At 42.0% G+C, this 23,717-nt stretch overlaps 1 protein-coding gene across 6 annotated transcripts; it reads right to left on the bottom strand.

Annotated features, from left to right (window-relative positions):
• Positions 1-2,520: 2,520 nt before the first annotated feature.
• LOC147440272 (uncharacterized) lies at positions 2,521-22,982 on the bottom strand. Of its 6 annotated transcripts, none has more exons than XM_086530053.1 (19): positions 21,851-22,982; positions 7,696-7,983; positions 7,526-7,591; positions 7,302-7,442; positions 7,084-7,216; positions 6,674-6,753; positions 6,519-6,582; positions 6,290-6,432; positions 6,027-6,198; positions 5,917-5,951; positions 5,780-5,833; positions 4,753-4,842; positions 4,473-4,580; positions 4,287-4,379; positions 4,163-4,204; positions 3,759-4,037; positions 3,525-3,689; positions 3,330-3,392; positions 2,521-3,255 (listed from the first exon to the last, which is right to left on the bottom strand). In XM_086530053.1, the coding sequence occupies exons 1-19, from the start codon at positions 22,793-22,795 to the stop codon at positions 2,920-2,922; spliced, it is 3,297 nt and encodes a 1,098-aa protein (XP_086386179.1). In that variant the 5' UTR covers positions 22,796-22,982; the 3' UTR covers positions 2,521-2,919. The 6 variants fall into 6 exon arrangements, with proteins under 6 accessions (XP_086386179.1, XP_086386181.1, XP_086386180.1 ...); XM_086530055.1 differs by having other exon boundaries at positions 4,485-4,580; XM_086530054.1 differs by having other exon boundaries at positions 4,473-4,577.
• Between the last annotated feature and the right edge of the window lie 735 nt (positions 22,983-23,717).

Below are 23,717 nucleotides of genomic sequence, written 5' to 3'. Positions count from 1 at the left end.
TCTTTGATTGAGCAGCAGAGGTGTTGTCAGATTTGCAATACTTATTTTGTGAGGCGAGTTTCTAGTTGGTTGCAGCTTCTTTGATTGTATTTCTATCATCATGGGCACTAAAGAGGACACAATTTTCAATATATAAAAGTTGGATGGGACTTTATGTATTGAAAAGACTAAATTTGGGATGTCCTTAATGCAAAAGAAACACATAAGACTGATTAAAGGCAAGGGTGTGAATCCTCAGAATGTAGAACAGGGTGATTGGGATGAGTTAGATGATGTGTGCAGATCTACCATCCACCAATTGTCATTGGAAAGTTTGTTTGTTACTATGTCAGAAGGGTGCAAAAGGTGGAACATATGCTCTATGGTAGCAAATTTGTGACAGGTATGAAAAACATTTGGTTGTCTCATAGGTATATTAGATCAAAAAGCTTATTGATTTGCATAGGGAGAAAGGTGCCTTTATGAATTCTCATTTGAACAAGTTCACCACTATTTTTAGTGAGATTTTTTTTGTTAACTGTGTGAAAGCTATGCATTGCTTAAGTCATTGGAGCCATAAGTAACTTAGTTCCTACATGTGGAGTCTAGTCTACTTACAGAAGAGATTAACCAAAAAAATAATGCACAAAGTGGTCAAGTCTTCTAGTGCTATGGTTAATCTTCTAGTGGTCAAGTCTTCTAGTGCTATGGTTAATCTTCTAGTGGTCAAGTCTTCTGGTGCTATGGTTGTTAGAGGCAGGTCTCGAGATAGATAGAATTCCAAGAACATGATTAATATAGAAGCACATCCTGTGCACGCAACAACAAGAATGACGTGGAATGTTTTTGTTGCAGCATGAAGGCCCATGTTAAGAAGGATTCCTACAAGTGGAAAAGAGACCATGGGGATGGTAAGAAGAAACAAAAAGATGATGCGAAAGACAAACCAAAATCTAATATCAAGACCAAGGACTTGAATGCAACACATGGAGAGTGCATTTTATGCTCTAGTGAGAGTTGTTTATCCCAATTTTGAGTCTTTGCTACTCGTTGTGCTTACAGTATACTTGGCGCTTATTTATGCACTGACTTTGCTTGGTTTTGAGCGGAGGTTCGACACCACTATTGTACATTGCTTTGGTAGAGCTATATTTTGCATATGCAAGCATCGAATTGATGCATTAATCATGGTTATGATTGTGTAGTGGTTGAGTGATCTCCAACTTTGTTGCCATTTTGGTATAGTTTATGGTTGATATTTTTATTGAGATTTTGCTTAATTTACAAGGGAGACTATCAAATTTCTTCCAAGATTTTTCGCCACTCTAGTTTTTTGGCATCCATAAGAAGACATGTGTGACAATTTAGAGTCAACAGTGATGAATCATAAAAAGGGTCTCGTAGTTATCAATATATACGAAGTTGGCATTGTGGTCACACATGGCACATTAGGCGCGCCACTGATCCAGATGTATGAGGCAACAATAGAGATGTATGTGAGATGTAGATGTGGTTTTGACACATGCTAGAGCAGTGGCTTCATATGCTAGTGATTGTGATTTCACATTCACCTTTAATGCCCCTCTTGCTTAAAGGTCTTCGAGAGGTGTCACATATCCCCGTTGGTTGCTAGATGAGGATGTAGTTTTATGCGTTGTACCACATCATGAGTGCTTTAGTACTTTCTCAAGTGGAAGCTTATTCGTGTGCGCTTGACCGATGTCTGCTTGACATAGGAGGTGCAGGAGATGTGTGCATGTCATTACCTAGTGGTGCATCCTATACGCTACGACATGTACGATATGTTCCTCGGCTGAAAAAGTTTAAACTCAATGAGACATTTGGCAAATTGTGGGTGTTAGATATTGCTTAGAGAGTGATCTTTCCACATGCATTGCAGATCATTAGTGATTGTCAAAGCAACTCGGATAGCTTGGTCTACCCTATGCATGTATCTAAGGTACAAAACGGCATAGTCTCGATTTTGTTGTTGGCATGCTTTGAATAAGAGATGAAACATGTCTCCTCCACGAGTGAGCTCTACCATGCTCACAAGACAAAGCTTTTAGCTGTGAAAGACATGTCAACAGACTTTGTAGAGATAAGAGGTAGAGCGACAGTGCTCTAGTGAGATAAAACAGGTCTCGTGAGATTTTGTACAGACATAGCAAATCTGTTCTTCAATATGCTCAGGCTAGAGGGGGGGGAGGGGGAGGGATTCTGAAGTCTTTCTGTAAAATAAAGGCACTTATTTTTCTCTGCATAGCCAGCCAAAAGAAGAATTTCATTACTTAGATCCAATTTAAAATTCACTTTTCCCAATTTTGGTGAACTATCATTGCATTGAGTTCAAAGCACAAAGACTAGAATGACTTCAAAACTCTGATTAACCACCTCACCTTTGTCCTGTACAAAATATCATCCTCTTATGTAACCACCGCCTACCAGGTATCTCTGAGACCCAGTAAAAGCACATAGAAGACTACGAAATAATGCCCCTAATTTCATCAAACTTACCTTTAACTTGTAGGGATAGAAAAAGGGACATTCAAATCTGTGTCATATTTTCAAATGAACTGTGTTGTACAACATATGACCAGCTTTTGGGACCACGGTGCAGCAGTGCTTTGCTAAACACTCGGGATAACTTCCCTTTAAAGCCCCTTCATGCAACAGATTAAGGATAAGTTGGTACAAGGCCCCCTAGTGGCACATTGCTACTAATGTGCACGAAAGACTTTTCCATGGTAAATGAGCAAGTATAGTAAGAGCACACCTATGTGTAAGCCTAAACACCGCTTCCTGTATAAGGGGGTCAGCAGCCCCACGTTGTGAGCAGCCTCAGTATGCCCAGAAGATATAAATCTCCAGCACAAAATGGCCCCTTACTTAGAGCCCTGCCTTGGAGTGCGAATGGAGTAATCTATCCAGTATATGACACTAGATTCTGGGCCTTTTGCTATAATCAAAGACTCCACTCTGACCCTGAAATGCTGCTGCAGCTGGCTGCTGAAAGCCCCCTTCAACAGCTGGGGTGCTCGATTGCTCATACCCCGTTTGACCAGAAGCTGGATATGTAGCAGCTTGTTGGTAACCCACTGCACTGGCAGCACCTTGCTGCTGGTAATTAGCAGCTGCATAGGCAGCCTGCTGTTGGTAAGCAGCGGAGTTCGCAGCCTGAGCTTGATATGCTGCACTATCACTTGTTGGCTGCAATTGCTGCTGCTGATAAGGAGGATTCGTTTGCTGCTGATAGCCTGCATAGTTGTAAGCAGCCTGCAGAGCTTTGATTGGTTACAAAAGCAGCTTCGCTCACAGAAATCTAGACTCAACAAGCCATGCAGCCTCACCTGATTTTGGGTTTCCATTTGATCAGCTGACCTTTTTTGGCCAGCCTCAGTAGCAGAGGTTTGCTGCAAAAACCAAGAAACATATATCAGATACCTGTGTAAAAGACCCCTCCTTGTTTGTTGCAATACCCACTAGTATTGCCACAACCTACTTTTAAACCATAAAGAAACATATACCTGATGTTCAACACATACCTGTTGATAAGCTGCTTGGCTGGCATAGTAAGCAGCCCACTGAGCCTCATAGCTTTGTTGGGCAGTCTGAGTAGCTCCAGGTGTACCAGATTCAGGATTTGTTGCTGCCTGTGCTTGTGCTTGAGCTTGAGCTTGAGCTTGTGCTTGTGCCTGCACTTGAGCACACTATGTTCAAACGACTTAGGCAAAATCTGCACAAGTGAACATAAGTTGCTTTTTATGAATGCTAACCACCTGCTGCTGGTAATAAGCAGCATATGCTTGCTGCTGAGCCACATCCAGAATGGCTGATCCGTCAAAGCCGGCTGACGAACTGTAAGTTTGTTGAGATGCTTGCTGCTGAAGTGTATATTGATCGCCATAATTTTGTTGAGAATACACAGCCTGTGATTGTTGTGTTGCCTGTTGATACTGCTCACCTGTTTGTTGGGCTACCTGGCCATACATTTGTGCAGTTTGCTGGCTGTATTGATATCCTTGTTGCTGCCCATATTGGGGCACATAGCCATGTTGCTGATAACAAGCCATGTAAAAATTAGACAGCTAGAGAGAGTGAAAAAGACTTAAATATTCAAGCATAGAAACAATATATAATTTTCTCAACTTTACAATCCCCTCCACCTAGGTCAATTTCTAACCTGTGCATGCGTGTGAGAAGTTTGTTGATAGTACGCATCATTCTGAAAGATGTGCTGTCAAAAGGTCAAAAACGGCAAGGAAACCTGGAAATCAGCACCAATAAAATCAGTTGTCAGCTAATACCTGTCCACTCGGGTCCGCTTGCTGCTGTTGAGGGAAACTCTGATTAGTGTGATACGGCATCCTTTGAAACTGCATATTTTGTTGGCTATGCATCTGCTATGTCAAACCAGTACAAAATAGGACTTTAATTGTCACAAAAGCCCTTGTACAAGAAAACAAGCCAATCTAGATCCTGGCACAATGTACCTGGTTCCACACCTGTTGTTGTGGCTGTAAAGATGTTTGTTGAGCTTGTTGATGCATATAAAAGTCCCCTTGTTTATAATGTTGGTCGTACGAGCTAACTTGCTGCTGCTAAAAGTGGACATGTATGTAATGACTTAAAGCAAACATGTCAAGTACCCTAGCACTAAGGAAATCATACTAATTCTACTAGAAAAATCCGATCTTGCAGTGAATCTGAATATGTATGTTGTAGAACTTTACTTACAACGATAGCCTAGGTCAACTTTAGTAATTCACAAACCTGATGTTGCATCTGTTGATGTCTTTGATACTGGTTTACTGAGAAGGAGTCATTGCCAGCATAGGACCTTGAGATACCTTGCCTTGCCGCCTGCAGTCAACAAGGAAATGGTGCTAAGAAATATATACATTGAATCATCCCATGAAAAGCCCGAAGTCCCCTATCAAGACTGCCAGTTAGAGACTCACAATGGTCAGTATGCATGACATTGATTATGAACAAGGCGTCCAAGGGACTAGCACCACAGCAGGAGAGAGAGGAAGAGAGACGGATGCACTAGCCCAACCACTCTCAGAAAAGAAACTTTCTAACAGTGGCGACATTCTTGTTTAAAAAATCAAAATGATGCATTACCAACACCTCAGGCCATAGTTTTTCCATACGTCAACCACACGTTCCATACTCAAATATAGGGCCACATTCTTGTTTAAAAAATCAAAATGATGCATTACCAATACCTCAGGCCATAGTTTTTCCATACGTCAACCACACGTCAGACGTACACAGGTACGGAAGTACAGAATAAGTACGGATCAAACTACCCAAAAATTCCACACGTCAGATAGCCTACTACATAGGATGCTTAGAAGCCTACATACTACCCTACCATGTTTAAAACTTTATATGCAAACACAAAACCATAGAAAGTTCAGAAATTAGAATTAAGAGACTAGCTTGTGGGCATGGGAGAAGCTGAAGGTGAGCAAGAGAGGGCGAGAGGATGGACTGGCCGCTGATTCGCAGCTCGCAGTTCACTGATGTGCTGCAAAACCTGCATAACAGAGTCAGCAGCCCAACTCGCGTGGCCAAAAAACTGCAGGCAAAAAATTTTTGCCCCAAATTTTTTGCCGGGTATGGAATCACTTTCCATACATTTCCATACTCGGACGAGTACGGAAGTACAGTTGGGCAACCACACGGATGCGAAAAAAACTATGCCTCAGGCAGTGCCAAAAAACCATACTACTTATAACAGACTACAAGGCCATTCAGCACACTGAAACCCACCAAAGAAAAAGGTAAATACCTCTGCTCTGGCTTTGGCTTCCTCTTCCCGTGCCCTCGCTTGTGCAGTAGCAACCTAAACCAAACAAATCGTACTTTGAATTGTCTTGAGCCAGGAGAACTGAAAAAAAAATGGTGAGGCATGAGTGTACTCCTCACCTGAACAATGGCAGATGGGGTGATCGACACAGGCCCTGCAATAATTTTCATTAATTCCAGATTCATTGACCCTTTGTCTTGCACAAAAGAAAGAAAATAACAGCCAATACCTTGTCCAAATGGCAGCTTGTTCTCCACCACTGCCATGCCTGCTCGTGGAGCCATATTCCCCAACAAAAATGAACCTCGCCCAGCCCCGAAAGAGTTTGGTCCAAGCATTCCTCTGCCACCCCCATGAAAAGAAGGGATGGCTCCCCGATCTAATGGCCCTCTTCCAAATTGCTGCATAAAGCCTCCAACATTACAAACTAAGCACACGACCACTTGGAAATGCACACCCGCCCAGTCCAGAAATAGGTGTTACGTAGCTTACCATGCCTATTCCAAACCCCATCATTCCCGAGCGAGCAGGACTCATAAACCGGGATGGTAAAAGCGGCATAGGTGTGGGAACTCTTGGCATTGGGCCTCTTGAAGATGAACCTCTCGCAGGAGGACTCGCAAGCATTCCAGAACCTGAAGGTAAACCATTAAATTCAAACAACAAGGACAACGATGGTGCACAATTTGATGAAGCCAACCCGAAAGTCAAAAGACCTTACCGCCAGTGACTCCTCTGCCAACAGAAACCTGACCACTTTGAGCGCCATATCGAAACTTGTAGGACTATTGCATGTTCCATACGGTTAAACAAGGAAAACATAGCCATAAGAATTACAATTAAAAGACAACAACTTGTAAAGCTTAAACTCAATACCTGTGCTGACTTAGACGGATTTGCAAAACTAACTCGAATGTTTGAGCCCTCTAAAGAATGGCCATCCAATGCTTGATGTGCTACAGAAACAAAAAAGACAGTCCTTTCAAAATGATGGCATTACAGGGAAGAGATCTTTAAGATCCACAGTGCACACAATGCTACAACAAAAACACAGAAGTAACTTTCAATTGCAAACAAATCTGAAACATCAAAGGAAAGAAAAAGTGCATAATTGCATTGGCTCAGTATGATAAGGATGAAATCTTCAGTTTACAGTTATACACACAATCTAAGAGATGCACAGCCTGTCCTTGAACACTTTAATTAACTTTTGAACATTGGAGAAAAACTGAATACCACACAAACAGCTAGCATATGCATACAACTGACTTTTGCAGATTTCATACCTTTATCTGCACTTTGTGAGTGGTAGAAATCAATAAAACCAAAACCTCGAATTTGATTGCCAGTGCCAACAGCCAAATGACTGTCTCTTATTTTTCCATAATTTCCAAATAAGTTCTTTAAAGCCCCCTCAATCTGTCAATAGAAGTACAAACCATTCAAGAGAAGATTCCTAACTAACATGCAAAGAGGAATTCGCAGATCAGAAGCTTCAACTTACATGGGGTCCCTCTCTTGGTATTCTGTCAATGAACAAAACAGTTGAAAACATATCCTCAACCTTTTTACAATCAGACCACTCCACCCTTAAAACACGCCCGTCCATGTTAATGTTTCCCATCACAGACTTTGCGGTCATTGCCTATGAAAGGGAAAAAGAAAAATATTTTTCTTAAGAGCAACTCCTTTTCAAGTGTACGCAGGCAGCTAAAAAATAAAGCCAACCTGTGATTTCAAGCTGTACTCAACAAAGCCATAACATTTACTCTGTCCCTCTGCATTTTGCAATACCTGCCAAATTTTACCACAAACAAATCATGCACTTGCATCTCTCAAAAATGCTGCTGCAATGCCGACTGCCATGAACCTAAAACACAGCAAAGATAGAAAATTACAAAAGCGCGTTCTATCTTTCCATGAGGATCGAACATTGCTCGCAAAGATGCATCATCAATGCCGGGTGTTAAATTTCCAACAAAAAGCAGTGAGTCCGGCCGGAATGGCTCCACAATCAGTGTTTTGTCTCCTAACTTAGTGCTATTTGTAGCTTCCCGAACTTGAGCAAGAAGCTCTTCTCCATCCTCAACATGAAGCTCATACCGAATAAGCATTGCATCATGCCTTTCATTCTCAAACGATACAGAGGAGATTGGTCCATACTTGCTGAATAATGGTAGCACTTCCTGTCACATGGGACAGAACGCAAACAGTTTAATATTCACCCAAAACATTCGACAGTCTCAACATGAGTTGCAAAAGAAACACCGAGAGTCAAATGTAATTTAACACATGGAATAAGAGAAAACACACCACTCCATAAATGGTTCATACCCCATTAAAATAGACAAACTACACAAACATTATCTATAATAAACAAAGATACTGACTCTTCAAAACAAAACTAGACAAAGCTTCCCGCCTCCAGTTGCTTAGTCCTGTTAACTAAACTTTTAAAGATGCCTTGCTTGTTCAACATACATACAGATTGCAAACTATTCAGTTTTTATGACATAATCATTCACCTTCAATCAATTAAATAAAATTATGATTATATGATTTTATCAAAACAAAGACACAAAGGACAGTAAAGTTACACAGAGGCATACAATAAACTGCTCTAAGTACAGAGCCTCGCCAGTCAGCTTGCGAGTTACATGTTTCTGCCCTTTTGAAGAAAATTCAAATGATTTGTGCTGCCATGCACCGTTGACAATTCATAGATGACAAGAACTTTGTGTAATGATTATGCCCATACAACCATGCATAAAGTCCATGCATACCACACCATTGCTGTAACGGGTACGTCAATTTAGACAAACATTTACACTTTTCTGCAATGCTAGTGTGAGCAACAAGCATAAAGCATGTAATCTATATAAGGGGGACTAGTCCTGTGAAATCAGGTAAGGTCTAGAAAATCCGTGCTTCTTACTGCTGTTTAGCTCTCAAGAGAGATCATAGACATATGAGCCGCAGAGAGCTGTTCTAAGGTGAGGGAGCAGACATATGGATATTAACAATTTATTCTGCTAAGGTGTGCTTGTCACTACTCATGAAAGAGTCGATGGGTATCAGGAGCCAACGCAGACGCAGACTTAACTGCAGCCGAGAACCAAGACCATGAAACAATGATGATGAGCAGATGATGCAGTACAATCTCGCAAAATTAATCATGCCTCCCTGAGACCTGCTGCTCCTTGGGCTTCAAAACTCCCAACTTGTTACATTCCTTGCCTGACACCATGCACCCACCTCTTGAGTTGGTAATCAAGGAGTCTCTGGTAAAAACGAATTCTCTAGATGAGGACTCTCTCTCTCTCTCTCTCTCTCTCTCTCTCTCTCTCTCTCTCTCACACACACATGTACTTTCTTTACTGCTGAGAGGGTAAGGAAAGCCATTGATAGGATAAAGACAGGGAGAACACATGATCATGAAGGTCTGGTAGCAAAGCACTTCATCCATGCCAGAGATATGCTTGCAGAGCTTCTTGCTATGATGTTTAATAGAGCCATGTATGAGGGTTTTCCTGAGACTTGGAGTATGTACATGATTGTGCCTATTTTCAAGTCAGCCGATCCCATGATTCCTAGAAATTATCGCGCCATCATGGTTGGTCACACTTTGGCTAGGCTGTATGCATCTATTCTTGAGAAGGAGCTCACTAAATGGGCAGAGCGAAAGGGCATACGAGCATCATGGCAGGCACGTTTCAAGAGAGGTTTCTCCACTCTTGACCAAATTCTGACACTCAGAGCTACGATTGAGGAGGGTAGGCACCATGGCAAGAGGATCTATTGTACCTTTGTGGATTTCCGCAAAGCTTTTATCACAATGCCGAGAGCCACACTTCGCAGACTACATGACATTGGTGTGCCCACAAAGATGATTTGGGGAATTTTGGCTTTATACACGACAATGGTAGGGTAGGTTGTCACAAAATGATGATGTGGCAGTATTGCCCGGACGGACCAACTGATGACGTGGCAAAATTGTACAGATGACCAAAAATTGTGTTGGCATGCTGGCGTGGCAACAATATGGATCTCCGCGTTTTGCGTTGGCTGTGCCACGTGGCAAGCTGTACGGATTTCCGCGATTGCTTTTAGGGCATCCCTTGTAAGAATAAATAGGACTCTTGGGGCCTCACTCTGCAGAGCATCTGGACGCAGAGTTTGAGGACAGAGGTCCTATAAGGTGCAACGGAATTAATGTTTGAACTTTGCTCAAGATGAGTGCTCCATAATGTGCTCAAGGTTCCTTTTGTTCTTAGGGAAGGGAGAGCCTTCCGTTCTTAATGAGAGAGTGCAATGATCACTAACAAAGTGAATGGACATTGTGCATGAAAGTGTATGAAACTGAGAGATAGAGAGAGGAGAGAATACGACACCAAAGACGTTGTAAGGCCCTACTCTCGTTGGCGAGAGTGGTCTACTATTGATTGCACAAACCGGTACAAAGTGGATGCATGTCACTGATGCAAATCTAGGCTAGATCGATGTCGACGACGGGGATGACGCAACAAATCTAAGGGCTGAAAATGGGTGCTCTTGTCCTGCTGTCCAAAAACGCCCAAGGGCTGAAATCTGCTGCTGCTGAAAACGCAAAGAAAAACGCTGGTTTGCAGGTCTTTACTTGCTGAAATTCTGTTGTTGTGCTGATGCTGAAAATGCTATGGAAAAGGGGTGACAATGGATTGTTGAAAAACGCCAATGGCTGAGATCTGTGGCGAGGGTTGCTTGGATGAAAAACGCCAATGGCTGAGAGGTGTGGCGATGAAGCTATGGCTGAAAACGCCAGGTACTTTGGTCCTATGGCGATGATGACCTGCTGATGAAAAACGCTAGGGAAGGTGAGGTTCTTGCTTTGAGGAAAAACGCCACTAAGGGGGGGATCTTTTGCTAAGAGAAAGGGGGGGAACCTGCTGCCTGCGGCCTGTGTTCTCCTTGCTCTTCCGCCAATTAGTGCTAGCCTAGGTTTGCTTATATACAAACTTACTCAATTTGCCCTACCTACTTTCCAACAAAAGTCACTTACATTAATAAGTGAAAAATGTCAAAAAAAGAGAAAATAGCACTGGAAAATTCCCCTGAAGGATTCTGATAGATTTTGATGGAAATGCTTATGATCATGCTATGTGCAACCAGAGGATATGCATCTACACTAAGTGCCTGGGCATGCACGGTCTGCGAACAGACTCACAAAAGTGCCAGAACACTTGCTAATCTAAACTGACTGGACTGACTGAACCCTTGTCGTGTTGTAGCTGTCCACGAACACATAGGGTTGGATGTATCACGTGACATCCCCTCCTTTTCAAAGTGAGGTACTGGTACCGAACTGTATGGCGTCAAGGGAAATCGCTAATCGCATCCGGAATCCTGGAAGAGACTCTTCGCCGGCCCGCTCGGATGTGTGGGTCGTGCGGTACTTGAACTTCATAGAGGTCTGCAACGCTTGCTTCTTTGGGCCACGCCAAAAGCGACAAAGTATTCTGTGGCTCCTTCAATGCTTCAACTTCGTCGAGAGTCGTGCTTCTTCCTTCTTCAAGAATCTCCATGGCTGAAAATTCCCGAACCCATTTCCAACACATAACCATGAACATACCTATTCCATGTAAAGTGAGTGGAAAAAATCTTGTCTTCCTAAAAGACTGCAAGCAATGTAGATGAACAAAGAGACGGAGTTCTTCTAATCTAAAGCAATGAACTGTGGCAATTCACAACGGAAATGCCCATGCATGGTGCTCATACTTTCATGTGCTCTTTCTACGAATGTGTCATGCCAAGGAAGAGACATAGCATGTGACTTCATTGAATGCATACTTTTCATGAACAATCCGCATACATTCGTGCTCATTCATGAGTGAAACGTGCTCAACGTACAATATGTCATGCCTAAGAAAAGGGATCACATAAAGACACTGACGAAAATACAAGAAACGATCACGAATGAAACACTCGAACAATGTGTGCGTATAATGCAAACACATAATACTTCCTGTGAGGGTTCTTTGGACTGAGGCTCGAGAGCCAAGATCGGTTATTTCTAAAGGGGTGCTTTGGACCTAGGCTCAAGAGACAAGATCGATCTTTCGTGATTAATCGAATCTACAACGAGATTAGCTTAGCTAGACAAAGCATCAACTAACTCATCATCCTTGTGAGCAATCACGTCATCTTCACGCAAATCATCATGCTCATCATTATCATTCAAACCATCATGCTTATCGTCATGCAAATCCTGTGTGTCATGCTTTGGAGAAGAAGGGATTGAGAGAGTCTCCTTCTCCTAAATCTCTTCAATCTTCGGGAGAATGAACAACTTGCTCTCCACGAATGATAATGGGAGAGTCACTTTTGGCACCGAAAGTGAACGTATTTTCTGCCCAATCAATGAGAGGGTTATGCTCACGAAACCATCGAATGCCCAAAATCATATCACATCCTGAGAGAGGAGAGACAAAAAAAATTCTACATAAAGCAGCTTGCTGAATTGTAAACAACACATCAAGGCACTCTTTCGTAATGAGAGAGTCCATACCGAAAGCGAAGCTAGAAACCTAGAGAGGAGATTTCTGACTAACCTCTAGACGGGCTCTCTCAACAAGAGAGGGACTGATCACATCATGCTTACTACCTGGGTCAAACAATATGGCCAAACGCTGCCCTGTCATATGACCATAACATTTAATGAGAGACTCATCAATGGGAGGGTCAGGAGAAACTTCGGGCACACTCGTGTTGTCATTGATTCCATTGACAGAGGAAGTGGGTTCTGTGGATTCTTTAGATTCATTAGAGTCAAGCTTAGGACATGTTCTTTTTTATGTGACCCTTAATGTGATAATGAAAACAACAACCTTCCTTAGAATAAGTGCTTTGCTCTTCCGACGTGATGTATCCTCCTAAAATTCCTTGTGCTACCTTTTCATCTGGAGTGAGCTTAGGTTTAGCAATTGTGTTAGCCTTACCCTTAGGTTCATTGGAAGAATTCTTTTCTAAGAGACTATTGGAAGATTGGTTAAGAGAGTTAACGTTCTTACCATTCTTATCGTTCTGAGGGTTTTGAGAAGTCTAAGAGGTACTTGTGGAAGTCTTATTCTCCTTATGCTTTCCCTTGTTATGCTTCATCTCCTGTGCGAGAGTAATCGCTAGCGCCTTGTTGAGATCGATTGGATCGAGCACCTCGACATCGTACTTGATATATTCGTCCAATCCATAAAGGAATGCCTCCTTGCGCTCATCATCCGACTTGCGTAATTGGGTACCTAGCTGCAAAACACGATTAGAGAAAGACATAACCGGCATACCATTTTGCTTGAGAGCGTGCCAATCGTCCTTCAATCGTGCAAGGTACTGAGGTGGCATAAACCGCACCTTGAGCTCGTCTTGGATATCAACCCAATTGAAGGAAAGGGACGTGAATTCGCCGGCTTCCTCTAGGTGCGCGGCCAACTGTGCCTCTTGCCATGCGTGGTACCAATTTATGGCATCACCGGCAAGGTACATGGCTATCGTCAAAACATTGCTATTTCTTGTCTTCTTAGTTGTCGCAAAATAAGCATTAAATTGATGCAACCAAGAATGAATAACCGTAGCATCCATCTTACCATCATACTTACTGAAAGTCAACTTCTCTGTGATAAGGTTGTTGGAGTCGGCATCCCAGCTTGCGCCACTTGAGGAGCTACCAACATCTTTGGCTAGTTCAGACTTTAAGGCAAGAACTTGTCGAACCAATTCTTGAGTGCGTAGGTCTCTTTGAACCTCACGATCGACCTCCAAGGCCGCTCGTCTGGCTTTGGCTTCCTCCTTTCTTTGTGCTTTTCTGTCTTTTCATTCGTCGCGCTCGCGTTTCAAGGCAATGCGAGTCACTTCTTGTTGTATTGCTTTTCTTTCTTTTCGTTCATCGCGCTAGCGTTCCAAGGCAATGCGAGTCGCTTCTTGTTGTATTGCTTTTCTTTCTTTTCGTTCATCACGCTCGCGTTCCAAGGCAATGCAAGTCGCTTCTTGTTGTTCTGGTTTTCTTGCTAGTTGTGCCATCGCGTTCGTTTCTTATTGTTGTGCCAGCATCTCCAACATCGACTTGACCATCGCCTCCATAGGATTTGGTACAACTCGTGGCGTAGATGGGGACGGGGAGAGTCGGAAAAACCTCCGGGTAGGAAAATTCTTCGTCGCCTCTCTCATGCTCTCCCCTGTATACGAAGTATCCATTCCGCATCGGGTGATGACCATGCACAATGATCTTTGGTTCTTAAGTTCACGAGTAACTTGGGTTCTTGCGGGTCTTGGGTCCTAGGGGTTCTCGAGGGTCTTCTTTTCCTTGCAATCTGAGTTAGAGAAGGATCTTCTCTTCACCCGAGTTTTGCTCTTTTCTATGGGCGCACCCCTTAGCGGCCTTTCACTCACACCAAGGTTGCTTTTTCCCACGGACACGCCCAAGTAAACTTGGGTTCGTGCGACCGCAACAAGCAAAAAAATTCTTGTGATTCTTGTGATTCTTTCCTTGAGTGATACAGAACACTGCCAAAGCTCTGATACCAATGTTAGGTGCGACGGAATGAATGTTTGAACTTTGCTCAAGATGAGTGCTCCATAATGTGCTCAAGGTTCCTTTTGTTCGTAGGGAAGGGAGAGCACTCCGTTCTTAATGAGAGTGCAATGATCACTAACAAAGTGAATGGACACTGTGCGTGAAAGTGTATGAAACTGAGAGATAGAGAGAGAAGAGAATACAACAACAGAGACGTTGTAAAACCCTCCTCCGAAGGCCCCACTCTCATTGGTGAGAGTGGTCTACTATTGATTGCACAAACCGGTACAAAGTGGATACATGGGACTGATGCAAGTCTAGGCTAGATTGATGTCGACGACAGGGATGACGAGACCGAGCTACGGGCTGAAAATGGGTGCTCTTGTCATGCTGTCCAAAAACGTCAAGGACTGAAATCTGCTACTGCTGAAAACGCAAGGAAAAACGTTGGTTTGCAGGTCTTTACTTGCTGAAAATGCTATGGAAAAGGGGCGACAATGGACTGCTGAAAAACGCCAATGGCTGAGATCTGTGGCGAGGGTTGCTTGGATGAAAAACGCCAATGGCTGAGATCTGTGGCGAGGGTTGCTTGGATGAAAAACGCCAATGGCTGAGAGGTGTGGCGATGAAGCTATGGCTGAAAACGCCCTGCAGGTACTTTGGTCCTATGGCGATGCTGACTTGCTAATGAAAAATGCTAGGGAAGGTGAGGTTCTTGCTTGGAGGAAAAACGCCACCAAGGGGGGGATCTTGCTGAGAGAGAGAGAGAGGGGGAACCTGCTGCCTGCGGCCTGTGTTCTCCTTGCTCTTATGCCAATTAGTGCTAGCCTAGGTTTGCTTATATACAAACTTACTCAATTTGCCCTACCTACTTTCCAACAAAAGTCACTTAAATTAATAAGTGAAAAATGTCAAAAATAGGGAAAATAGGTTAAATGCATTGGAAAATTCCCCTGAAGGATTCTGATGGATTCTGATGGGAATGCTTATGATCATGCTGTGTGTAACCAGAGGATATGCATCTACAAATAAGTGCCTGAGCATGCACGGTCTCTGCGAACACTCACAAAAGTGCTAGCACACTTGCTAATCTAGACTGATTGGCTGTCTGTTCAGAGAGGGTTTTGGACCATTTTCTAGAGTCATGAGATACGAGGATCAGAGATGTCTTGGACTGTTTTTCCTAGATCTACGCAAACATAGAGAGAGCTTGCTGAGGGCATCACGGGAGAGCCAGGGGACAGCTTGAGGAGCCATTGAGTAGGCAAATACAAGCGCCCACGACCACAAGGGGCCTCACATCATCGACGGAGGTGATAGCAGAGGATTCAATCATCCTACCAGTCAGAGTATTGACCATGGAGGATATTGATGAGATTCGGCAACGACCGACGAGGGATCTCATCTGAGCTTGACCCGCCCACCTCTGATGATTTGTATCTCATTTGTATCTCATTTGATGTGTATCCATCAGCTAACCCATTATATCAGCCCTCACCCCATCACCCCTCCCCGCCTATTTCGTTTCAGCTTCAGTTTTTTCAGCTCTTTGTACATTCTGTACTCACACATTGTATCAGATTCACCAATTGTAACTTTTTGGTCTCAAAGGTCACTTTGGCCTCTTGAAGACGTTAATATAACATTTCATTTCATTCATTCATCTCTCTCTCTCTCTCTCTCTCTCTCTCTCTCTCTCTAGACAGAAACAAGCTCCTGAGAGCCTGCAAGCGCTGGAGATTAAAGGCAATCCCCAGAGGAGGTCACTGAATCAGGGTGCTCACAAAAGAACTGCTTAAATCATGTATTTAAAAAGCAGGTTGCAAAAAGAAAGCTCCCCCAATTTTCCGTGTCACTATGAGCAATAAAGTGGTAATGGGAGATCATCTACTCTTACATAAGATGCAATTTCAAAAATCCTTAACTATAACCCATCAATCAATTAGAGGCAAAGCACCTACAAGACCTCTCCAAAAGCCAAAGTGTGTGCCAAGCACCAAGTAACCTGTCCTCCAACTGTATGGGTACGCACATGGTTCCAAAACACAAGTCACATACATAAGACAGCCATCTAGGGTCCACAAAAATGCCCTATACCACGGCAGAACAAAGCCCCTGCAGCAAACTATAAGAGATCTCCGACACTCCAAGGAGTAGCTGACCACAACGGCACACGTGCAGCTGTAATAATTAATGCACCTAGAGAAGCAGAATATAAACATCACCAAGCACGTTCTTTTGCAACTTCTTGCCCCAAGCCAATCTTCCAATCCATTTGCATTCCAAGAAATAAGGTGCAAAGTAAAAAGAAAACTGAAACAAAAGTACATGTGTCTTTCATAAAATATGCAACAAACATAGAAATTGTGCACATTAAGTAATAAATTACAATCTTCAAATTGTCACTCCCTCTCTGGCCTATGCATTCGTAAAAGCAATTCATTTGAGTTTTAATATGCATATCTGTAATACATACGTGTAGCTTACATTCTAAGGGGATTTAATTAAACAATATGCATATCATCTGCAGGATACACGTTAAACTCCTTTGAAAGAATGGTCAATGACAGCTACTTGAGACATGCATGCACTTGGAACACTTCAGCACAAGAAACGATTGTATGCTGTTATGTGTGGCTAATACAGCAAGTTTGGACAAGGGGGGGAAAGCTAATAGTTGCTTTTGTGCAATGTGCAGACTTGCCTGCTTGACTGATATGTGCAGATTTGCACGCTGCTAGCCCCAGACAAGCTGAGGCAACGAGCACTCTAGACCAGGGTACCTGTGTCAAGCAATGAAGATACGCACAGCAAAATGCTCCAAAAACTGCACGGCTTATCCTGCACAATCTGCAGAAATCATACGTCCAATAACATTGGAGAGAATAACAGCAATTGTTACAGACCATCCTGAATGAATGATCAAACCCACTTCATCTGACATTCTAGGTGCAGCTACACAGATCCAGTAACTAAGTTCTTTGCCAAAAGGGAGGTGATGTTCAGGAAGGAAAACAAAATGCAACATCTTTGTAAACCCACAACTGAAAATCAGCCCAAAAAAAGAGAGAACTGTCTTTGAGACAAATGTAGAGACTCGAAATGTCATAGGCTCACGAACCAAAAGAGCAAGCATTATGAGCTATACTCTCATGTAAAACAAAAATGTCAAAAGCCATTATATCACAAGAAACAAAATTAAACTTTGCATTGTGCAGCATCACATAATTCTATAAAACTGGTTCTCTGGCCCTTACAGAATAACTATCCCAATATAAAAGCACACCATCCAAAATATTATCATAAAAGTTGACATTTTCTTTGATAAACCCCTGGGTGCATAAATAGGAAAATTATTTCTTGGACTCTCTAGACTCCCCTATTACTCTAATACGTCCTAGATGCATGCAAAAAAAGCCCCAATGAAAAACCAGCAAACCAAAGAGGATGAAGCAGAAAAACCACCAATGAAGTGCCATAAAGAAAATCGGGAAGACCACATTGCAACCACCAAAAAGCTGCTAAAAAGCACCATCACAAGAACCAAAGCCAACATCGAAAGCAAGCAAAGTGAAGAGGAGTGACAAGGACGACAGAAGGAAGGGTAACAACAGTGCGAAGAAAACTACCTGCTCAAAGGCAAGAGTGGAGGCTCTCATACCGGGCAAACCCATCAAGTTGCCCTTGATGGGAGGAAGAACCACACTGTAGAATCATGTTATGTTAATGTACGCATGTGTAATCAAGGACAATTACTCTTCTTTAAGAGAAGGGTATGTGACAAGCCAATGACGTGGCACCACCAAGTTCCAACCAATGGAAAAGGAGAAGACGTCGAAAGGCCAAAGGCCAAATTCTCAGATTATCCTTTTTCTGCACAGTACCACCATTGCACACGTATGCATGACTGAATGATCGCTCGCAGGATTTACTTTGAGGAAACTTTCTGTAAATGTTAAGGTGTGGCATACTAATAGTACTTTCGCTTTTTTCTGCTATATCCTGCAATTGAGAACGATTGCTTTGATTTTAGAGGGCGGTATGTGACGGGTTATAGGGTTAGGGTTTTTTTGCATCCTTGCCATAGATGCAACTAATCATTGCGTTCGTTTGGCCAATCTCAGCCACTCTATCTCTAGACAGGTGGTCCATGCCAATCTATCAGAGCCGGAATCCTCTATGTGCATTGGTTCTCTCTCTTGAATCTGTTAATTCTCTCTCTAAAGTGGAATTTCTGATTTTCTCTACCGTAGATTCTCTCTAGAATCCGCCATTCTCTCTCTGGAATCTGCAAATTTTCCCTCTCTAAGAACGAGTCTCTCTCTCTAAAACAAAATTGAAAAAAGCATTTTAAAAAGCGCTTTTCTAACTCTCTTTTTAGGGAAAGAGCAAAGGGGGACTTTTTTTGAGAGCTCCTACTTTTTGAGAACTTGCTACTGTTGGGCCTATAAAAGCAACCTTCTAGGGGATCACTTGCACACACAGAACTTGCAGATTGGCGCCACATGATTTCTGTAGCTAGCTTAATTTCCATGGATTCACCCACTACATTTGAAAACTTAGATTTTATTGCATCTTTGCATTGAAGAGTATAATACATAGCATGGAGCATAAGCATTGATGTGTAGAACTAGCTACTAACATATATTCCCAACACAACACACCACATACACACACGGGAGCATGCATCAATGTATACCTAGAGAATCCAAAATGCGCGTGCATGTCTATACTTAGATATATAGATATGATATACATCATAGATACATACACATACACCTTTAAGTATTAATACATTTACATCTATAGAGAATGCGAGTGTAACAAAAAATACGTACAAAATTCAAACATACATTTGTGTGTACTATACACATACATTTTTACAGAAATATCCCTAAAACAAAATCTACATGTGAGAGTTATATGTATATATGTCTACATTCATCAACTACACATGCATGAACCTTTGATGTTATAAGAGGAAAACAAATGAAAGCTTTAGTGGATAAATATATGCATAGCTACCAAATTTAGCTTCTGCTTTTTGAAGCTATAAAAAGGCTTCCATTATCTAAAACACTGAGATACAAAATACAGGACAAAAACATACAAAATATATGCATTGAAAATTGAAACAAGGAATATACGCATTTAAAATTTTTGTTTCGATCAAAAACAATTTGCAATTGATATAAACCAAAGAGATGAGCATAAGAGCTAAATGAAATTTCTAATTAGACAAAGTACATCTCCGCTAATTGCCTACATGTAATTCATTGACTTTTGTACAAAACATATAAACATCGACACAATCAGAACCACATGAAAAATGGGCATTTGTTATTGCTAAACAAAGCAATAAAGGAATTTCTTCCACAAAGGCAAGGAATCGATGATTACACAACAATTTAAATGCACTTTTCAAAACTGACAATGTGCAGACTAAACTTCATTGCTTGTCCAAACATTTGTAGCCTTTATTCTGTCTTGCTTGGAAGAAGGTATGGCATATCAACTCTAATCATTAATGGAAAGTATGTATAGGGCTCATTCCTATTTTTATGACGTGCTGCAATCAGCTTGCTCCCATAGACCAGAGGTAATGGGCTATTTGAGTTGATTAAGTCCTTTTGGATCAGTTGGACATCTTTCTTGCCTTCTAAGTGTGCAAATGTTTCTCAAATTTGAATTTGCACTCAATATTGCAAGCCTGTACCTCCTCATATTCTCCAACTATGTCATTGTGTTAACTAAATCATCATAAAAAGAAAGAGTCATTGTTGTCACAAGATTACATTTTTTCACCAAAAAAAAAAAAAAAAATTCCATGAAATGGTACATGTTCGCATTCTTGTATCGCAGCTATACATACTAGCTGGTAAAATAAATACGTGCAAATGTCTAAAAACAAACTAATGTCTCTGTGTCAATGAACATCAGTACATAGCATTTGTATAAAAGAACCCTCACTAAATAATTACCTTTACAGTCAGTAAACTAGAGCCTGCAACCTAAAAGCAATGAAGAAACAATGGGAAAGCATTGGAAGGAGCCCAATGTATACTCAAAGGTAAAACAAAAATAAGTGCATACTAATCCAGGTACAGATTACAAAAACAAAAAGAAAAGAACAATTATCTATAGACAGCACATAGTTGTGGAAAGGCAACTTCTAACGCCTTCCGATCCCTCTGTGCAAGTGAGCCCATGAGCATGTGGGCATGGATGCAAGTCTGTGTGTCCAAACAGTTCATGCAGTACACTCAAGAAAAAGAGGCTCTAGAAGTAAACCGCTGCAGTTCGGTTGGTAGCATAGAAGCTCGCAAACATCTTCCCTGCTTCTTCAAAAGAAAGTAGGAAAACACATAACGAACTATGAATATAGCTCAGGACCTTAATCGACATAATCTCTCAATGTATGAAAACTATTGGATAATTAGACCATTGAATATTCAGAGGTGCATTATGTAACGGTGTACTAACTCGGCACACAGATTCACCAACCCAGTGAAGGTGATGTAGAAATAAATCCTTTCACATCATGACTTTTACTACTTTTGTCATTACACTTTTACTAATAAGCTTCGCAAAAAATTTAGAAATAGATAGTAACCCTCTGTTTTATATTCACGTGCCAAAACGCCATGCAAATAAGAAAAGCTTTCTTCCTTTCTGATTATTGCAAACTATTCTGATACTTAACAGTCAGTCTCGTCTACAGGAATGATTCATACCCTGATTCCTCCCAGGACCGAACTGTTCGAAATCACCAGCTTTTTCCTGCTTCTGCTTGCCCAACACTGCTTAGTGCTTATCCTGTTATAATGCCTGCTTTTAGCTTTGCAATTCAGGGCATACTGACCAGATCAAGCAGTAGTAGTAATATCTACAAACCCATTCCTTTAAGCTCAAAAGTGCAAGGTCTTTTGTCCAAAACCGTATCAAATGAGCACTGAAATGGGAAACAATACCCTCTCTCTGAAGTAATGACTCATACATTCCTCTAAACTTTGCTAGTATTTATAACCCACATCAACCATCAAGTCTATGAGCCCTGATGATCCAGATTACCAGAGAAAATCAATGAGATATATGCCCTCTGGCCTTCATTTTTTCAGTGTAAAATAAGGCAAAGCTAAAATTTCACAAAATTGAAATCAAATACATGTCAGACCACAAAATCATTGTCCTGTAAAACATAAAGACCTGATGTGTTGATTCACGTGTATTGACACTCCAGATGCAGATAGAATGAGTCAGCAGGATTTCCCTAGACATAACCCTTGACTGTCTTCAAAACACAGTGCGACAGACCAACATTTTGCTTTCCTTGGACACTCATTAAAGAGTCAAGCAGAATAAACAGTTCTAATGTGCTGAAAGCTCGAATTTCAGACAAATAGAACAAGCACACGAAAATTGATTGCATTCGGTACAAAAAAAAAAGCAATAACACTAGCAAGCACAAAGTGACAAACATGATCGCACAGAAACTTAACAGCTTTTAAACTTACCTCTTCTGTCAGAGCTCCACCAATGCTGCTGATATGTACACAGGGCTTGGAATACCAATGAGCAGGAACTGACATGCTATCTATCTCTGGCCGTAGTTCCTCTTCTTGCTTGCTGGCAGTTAGATTCAACTCCTCGAAGGGTGGATCAATTCCTGCCTTTGGGGAGATAGGAGAGGACACAAGTGGGGGCGAAGTAGGACCTAGAGAAGAAGACTCAATAATAATACAGTCTGTGGTGAGAGGCACCGACAATTCAGTGTCAACGGGAGCAGTAAAATCAACAGCAGCAACAACAGGAGAATCAACAGTGGCTACAGCAACAGATTCGGTATCCTTGGAGGGAGAACCAACTGCCTCCATGGAGGCCTCCGCAGAGGACATCATAACAACTGCACTAGAATCAAGAACACTATTCAATTTGACAATGGCTGCCTCCACTGAGGGAATGGCATCAACTACAGTGTCTTCTACTGTGATGCCTGCTGTTAGGGGCTCTGTGATGGCCTCGGAAGCCACAGCAGTATCAGTGGACCCGGAAGTATTGATAGGTTCTGCTGCTGTTGTTGCAGTAAGCGGTGCACACCCCAACACAACAAATGCCACAGTAGATGGCGAAGCCAATGGCTCCATGTCTTCTCGAACAACATCTTCCGTAGATGGCATGGTTATAATCCCTCCATTGTCAGGCAACAACTGTTCCTCTGCACCTTCCGTCACCTCAGTGGTCACCTTGGTCTTTTGCGCTTCTTCGGGAGGAACATCTGCCGCATTTACATCCAGAGTATCAACGGACTCGAGTGAGGGTAGAGGACTAGATGCTAAAGTGGCATCTATGGAAACTGAAGACGCAGGCCTTTTGTCATCTTGGTCATGGACTGCCGCACTTTGCAAAGCTGCCACTCCATTATTGCAAGGCTCAGCCTCTTCCAAGGACTGAGAAGCCATGACGTGAAACGTTCAAGACGAGGAAAAGCACGAAGCAGAAACAAAAACGGAACGCTCTGCTCGTTCAAATCACGCTATCAGGATGTAGGCTCTGCATACACGAGCAGAAACCCTAAATTGGTAGCTGTGCAGAAAAGCGTTCACTTCTTCTCGATCAAAACCTACTTACCGAATTCGACCTTATTGTGAGTCGTAGCGAACCTAAACTTAAAAACTTAGAAGATTACAACCTTGCCTCGTTTTGCATGGAAACTTGCTGCCCCAAAGCTAAAGAGGTTTTTTGTGAATATATTGGGTGCCAAATTCCTCGGAAATAAGCTGTTGTCGGCTGCATGACCGGCACAAAATGCGAGATGCACATACTAGACACAACTCACAGTTCAAGATGAGGAATGTTTTAATATAGTTGAGTTTGATTGGTTGTTACGGGTTGTGTCCTTTTAATCTCTATGGTAGCCTCCTGCCCTTGTGAGCAAGACAAAGCGGAGGCAACCGAAAATGTGATATTTGCCAGTTGGAGTGGACCCATCCCTACGTCACGTTAGATTGGATGGATGACCAAGCCATAGTTATGGACATACATTGTTCGTGTCAAAACAAGCAACGATGGTAAGAATTGTGAAGGTATTTTTTGCTAAGTTATGAAAGTAATAAAAAGTCATTTGAACACTTAAAAATGTTTGGGAGTTATCAAAATAAAAATCTAAGGCTAGATTAGCATTTTGAACACTTAAAAATATTTGGGAGTTATCAAAATAAAAATATAAGGCTAGATTAGCAAAGAAAAGACTACAAAATTTCAAAGGAGGAGGTAAGAGCATGACTTTCCACTTTTTCGACGAAAGTTATGGCAATACTGACAAGGTACTGAACTTCAATAATAAAAAAATTTGATGATGCTTTTGGCGAGGATAATTCCATG

The sequence above is a fragment of the Adiantum capillus-veneris genome, chromosome 15 (genome assembly GCF_014529385.1).
Source record: "Adiantum capillus-veneris isolate H3 chromosome 15, ASM1452938v2, whole genome shotgun sequence".
Taxonomy (NCBI): Eukaryota; Viridiplantae; Streptophyta; class Polypodiopsida; order Polypodiales; family Pteridaceae; genus Adiantum; species Adiantum capillus-veneris.
The sequence above is the reverse complement of the archived record's forward strand: the minus strand, read 5'-3'. Positions and strand labels throughout refer to the sequence as shown.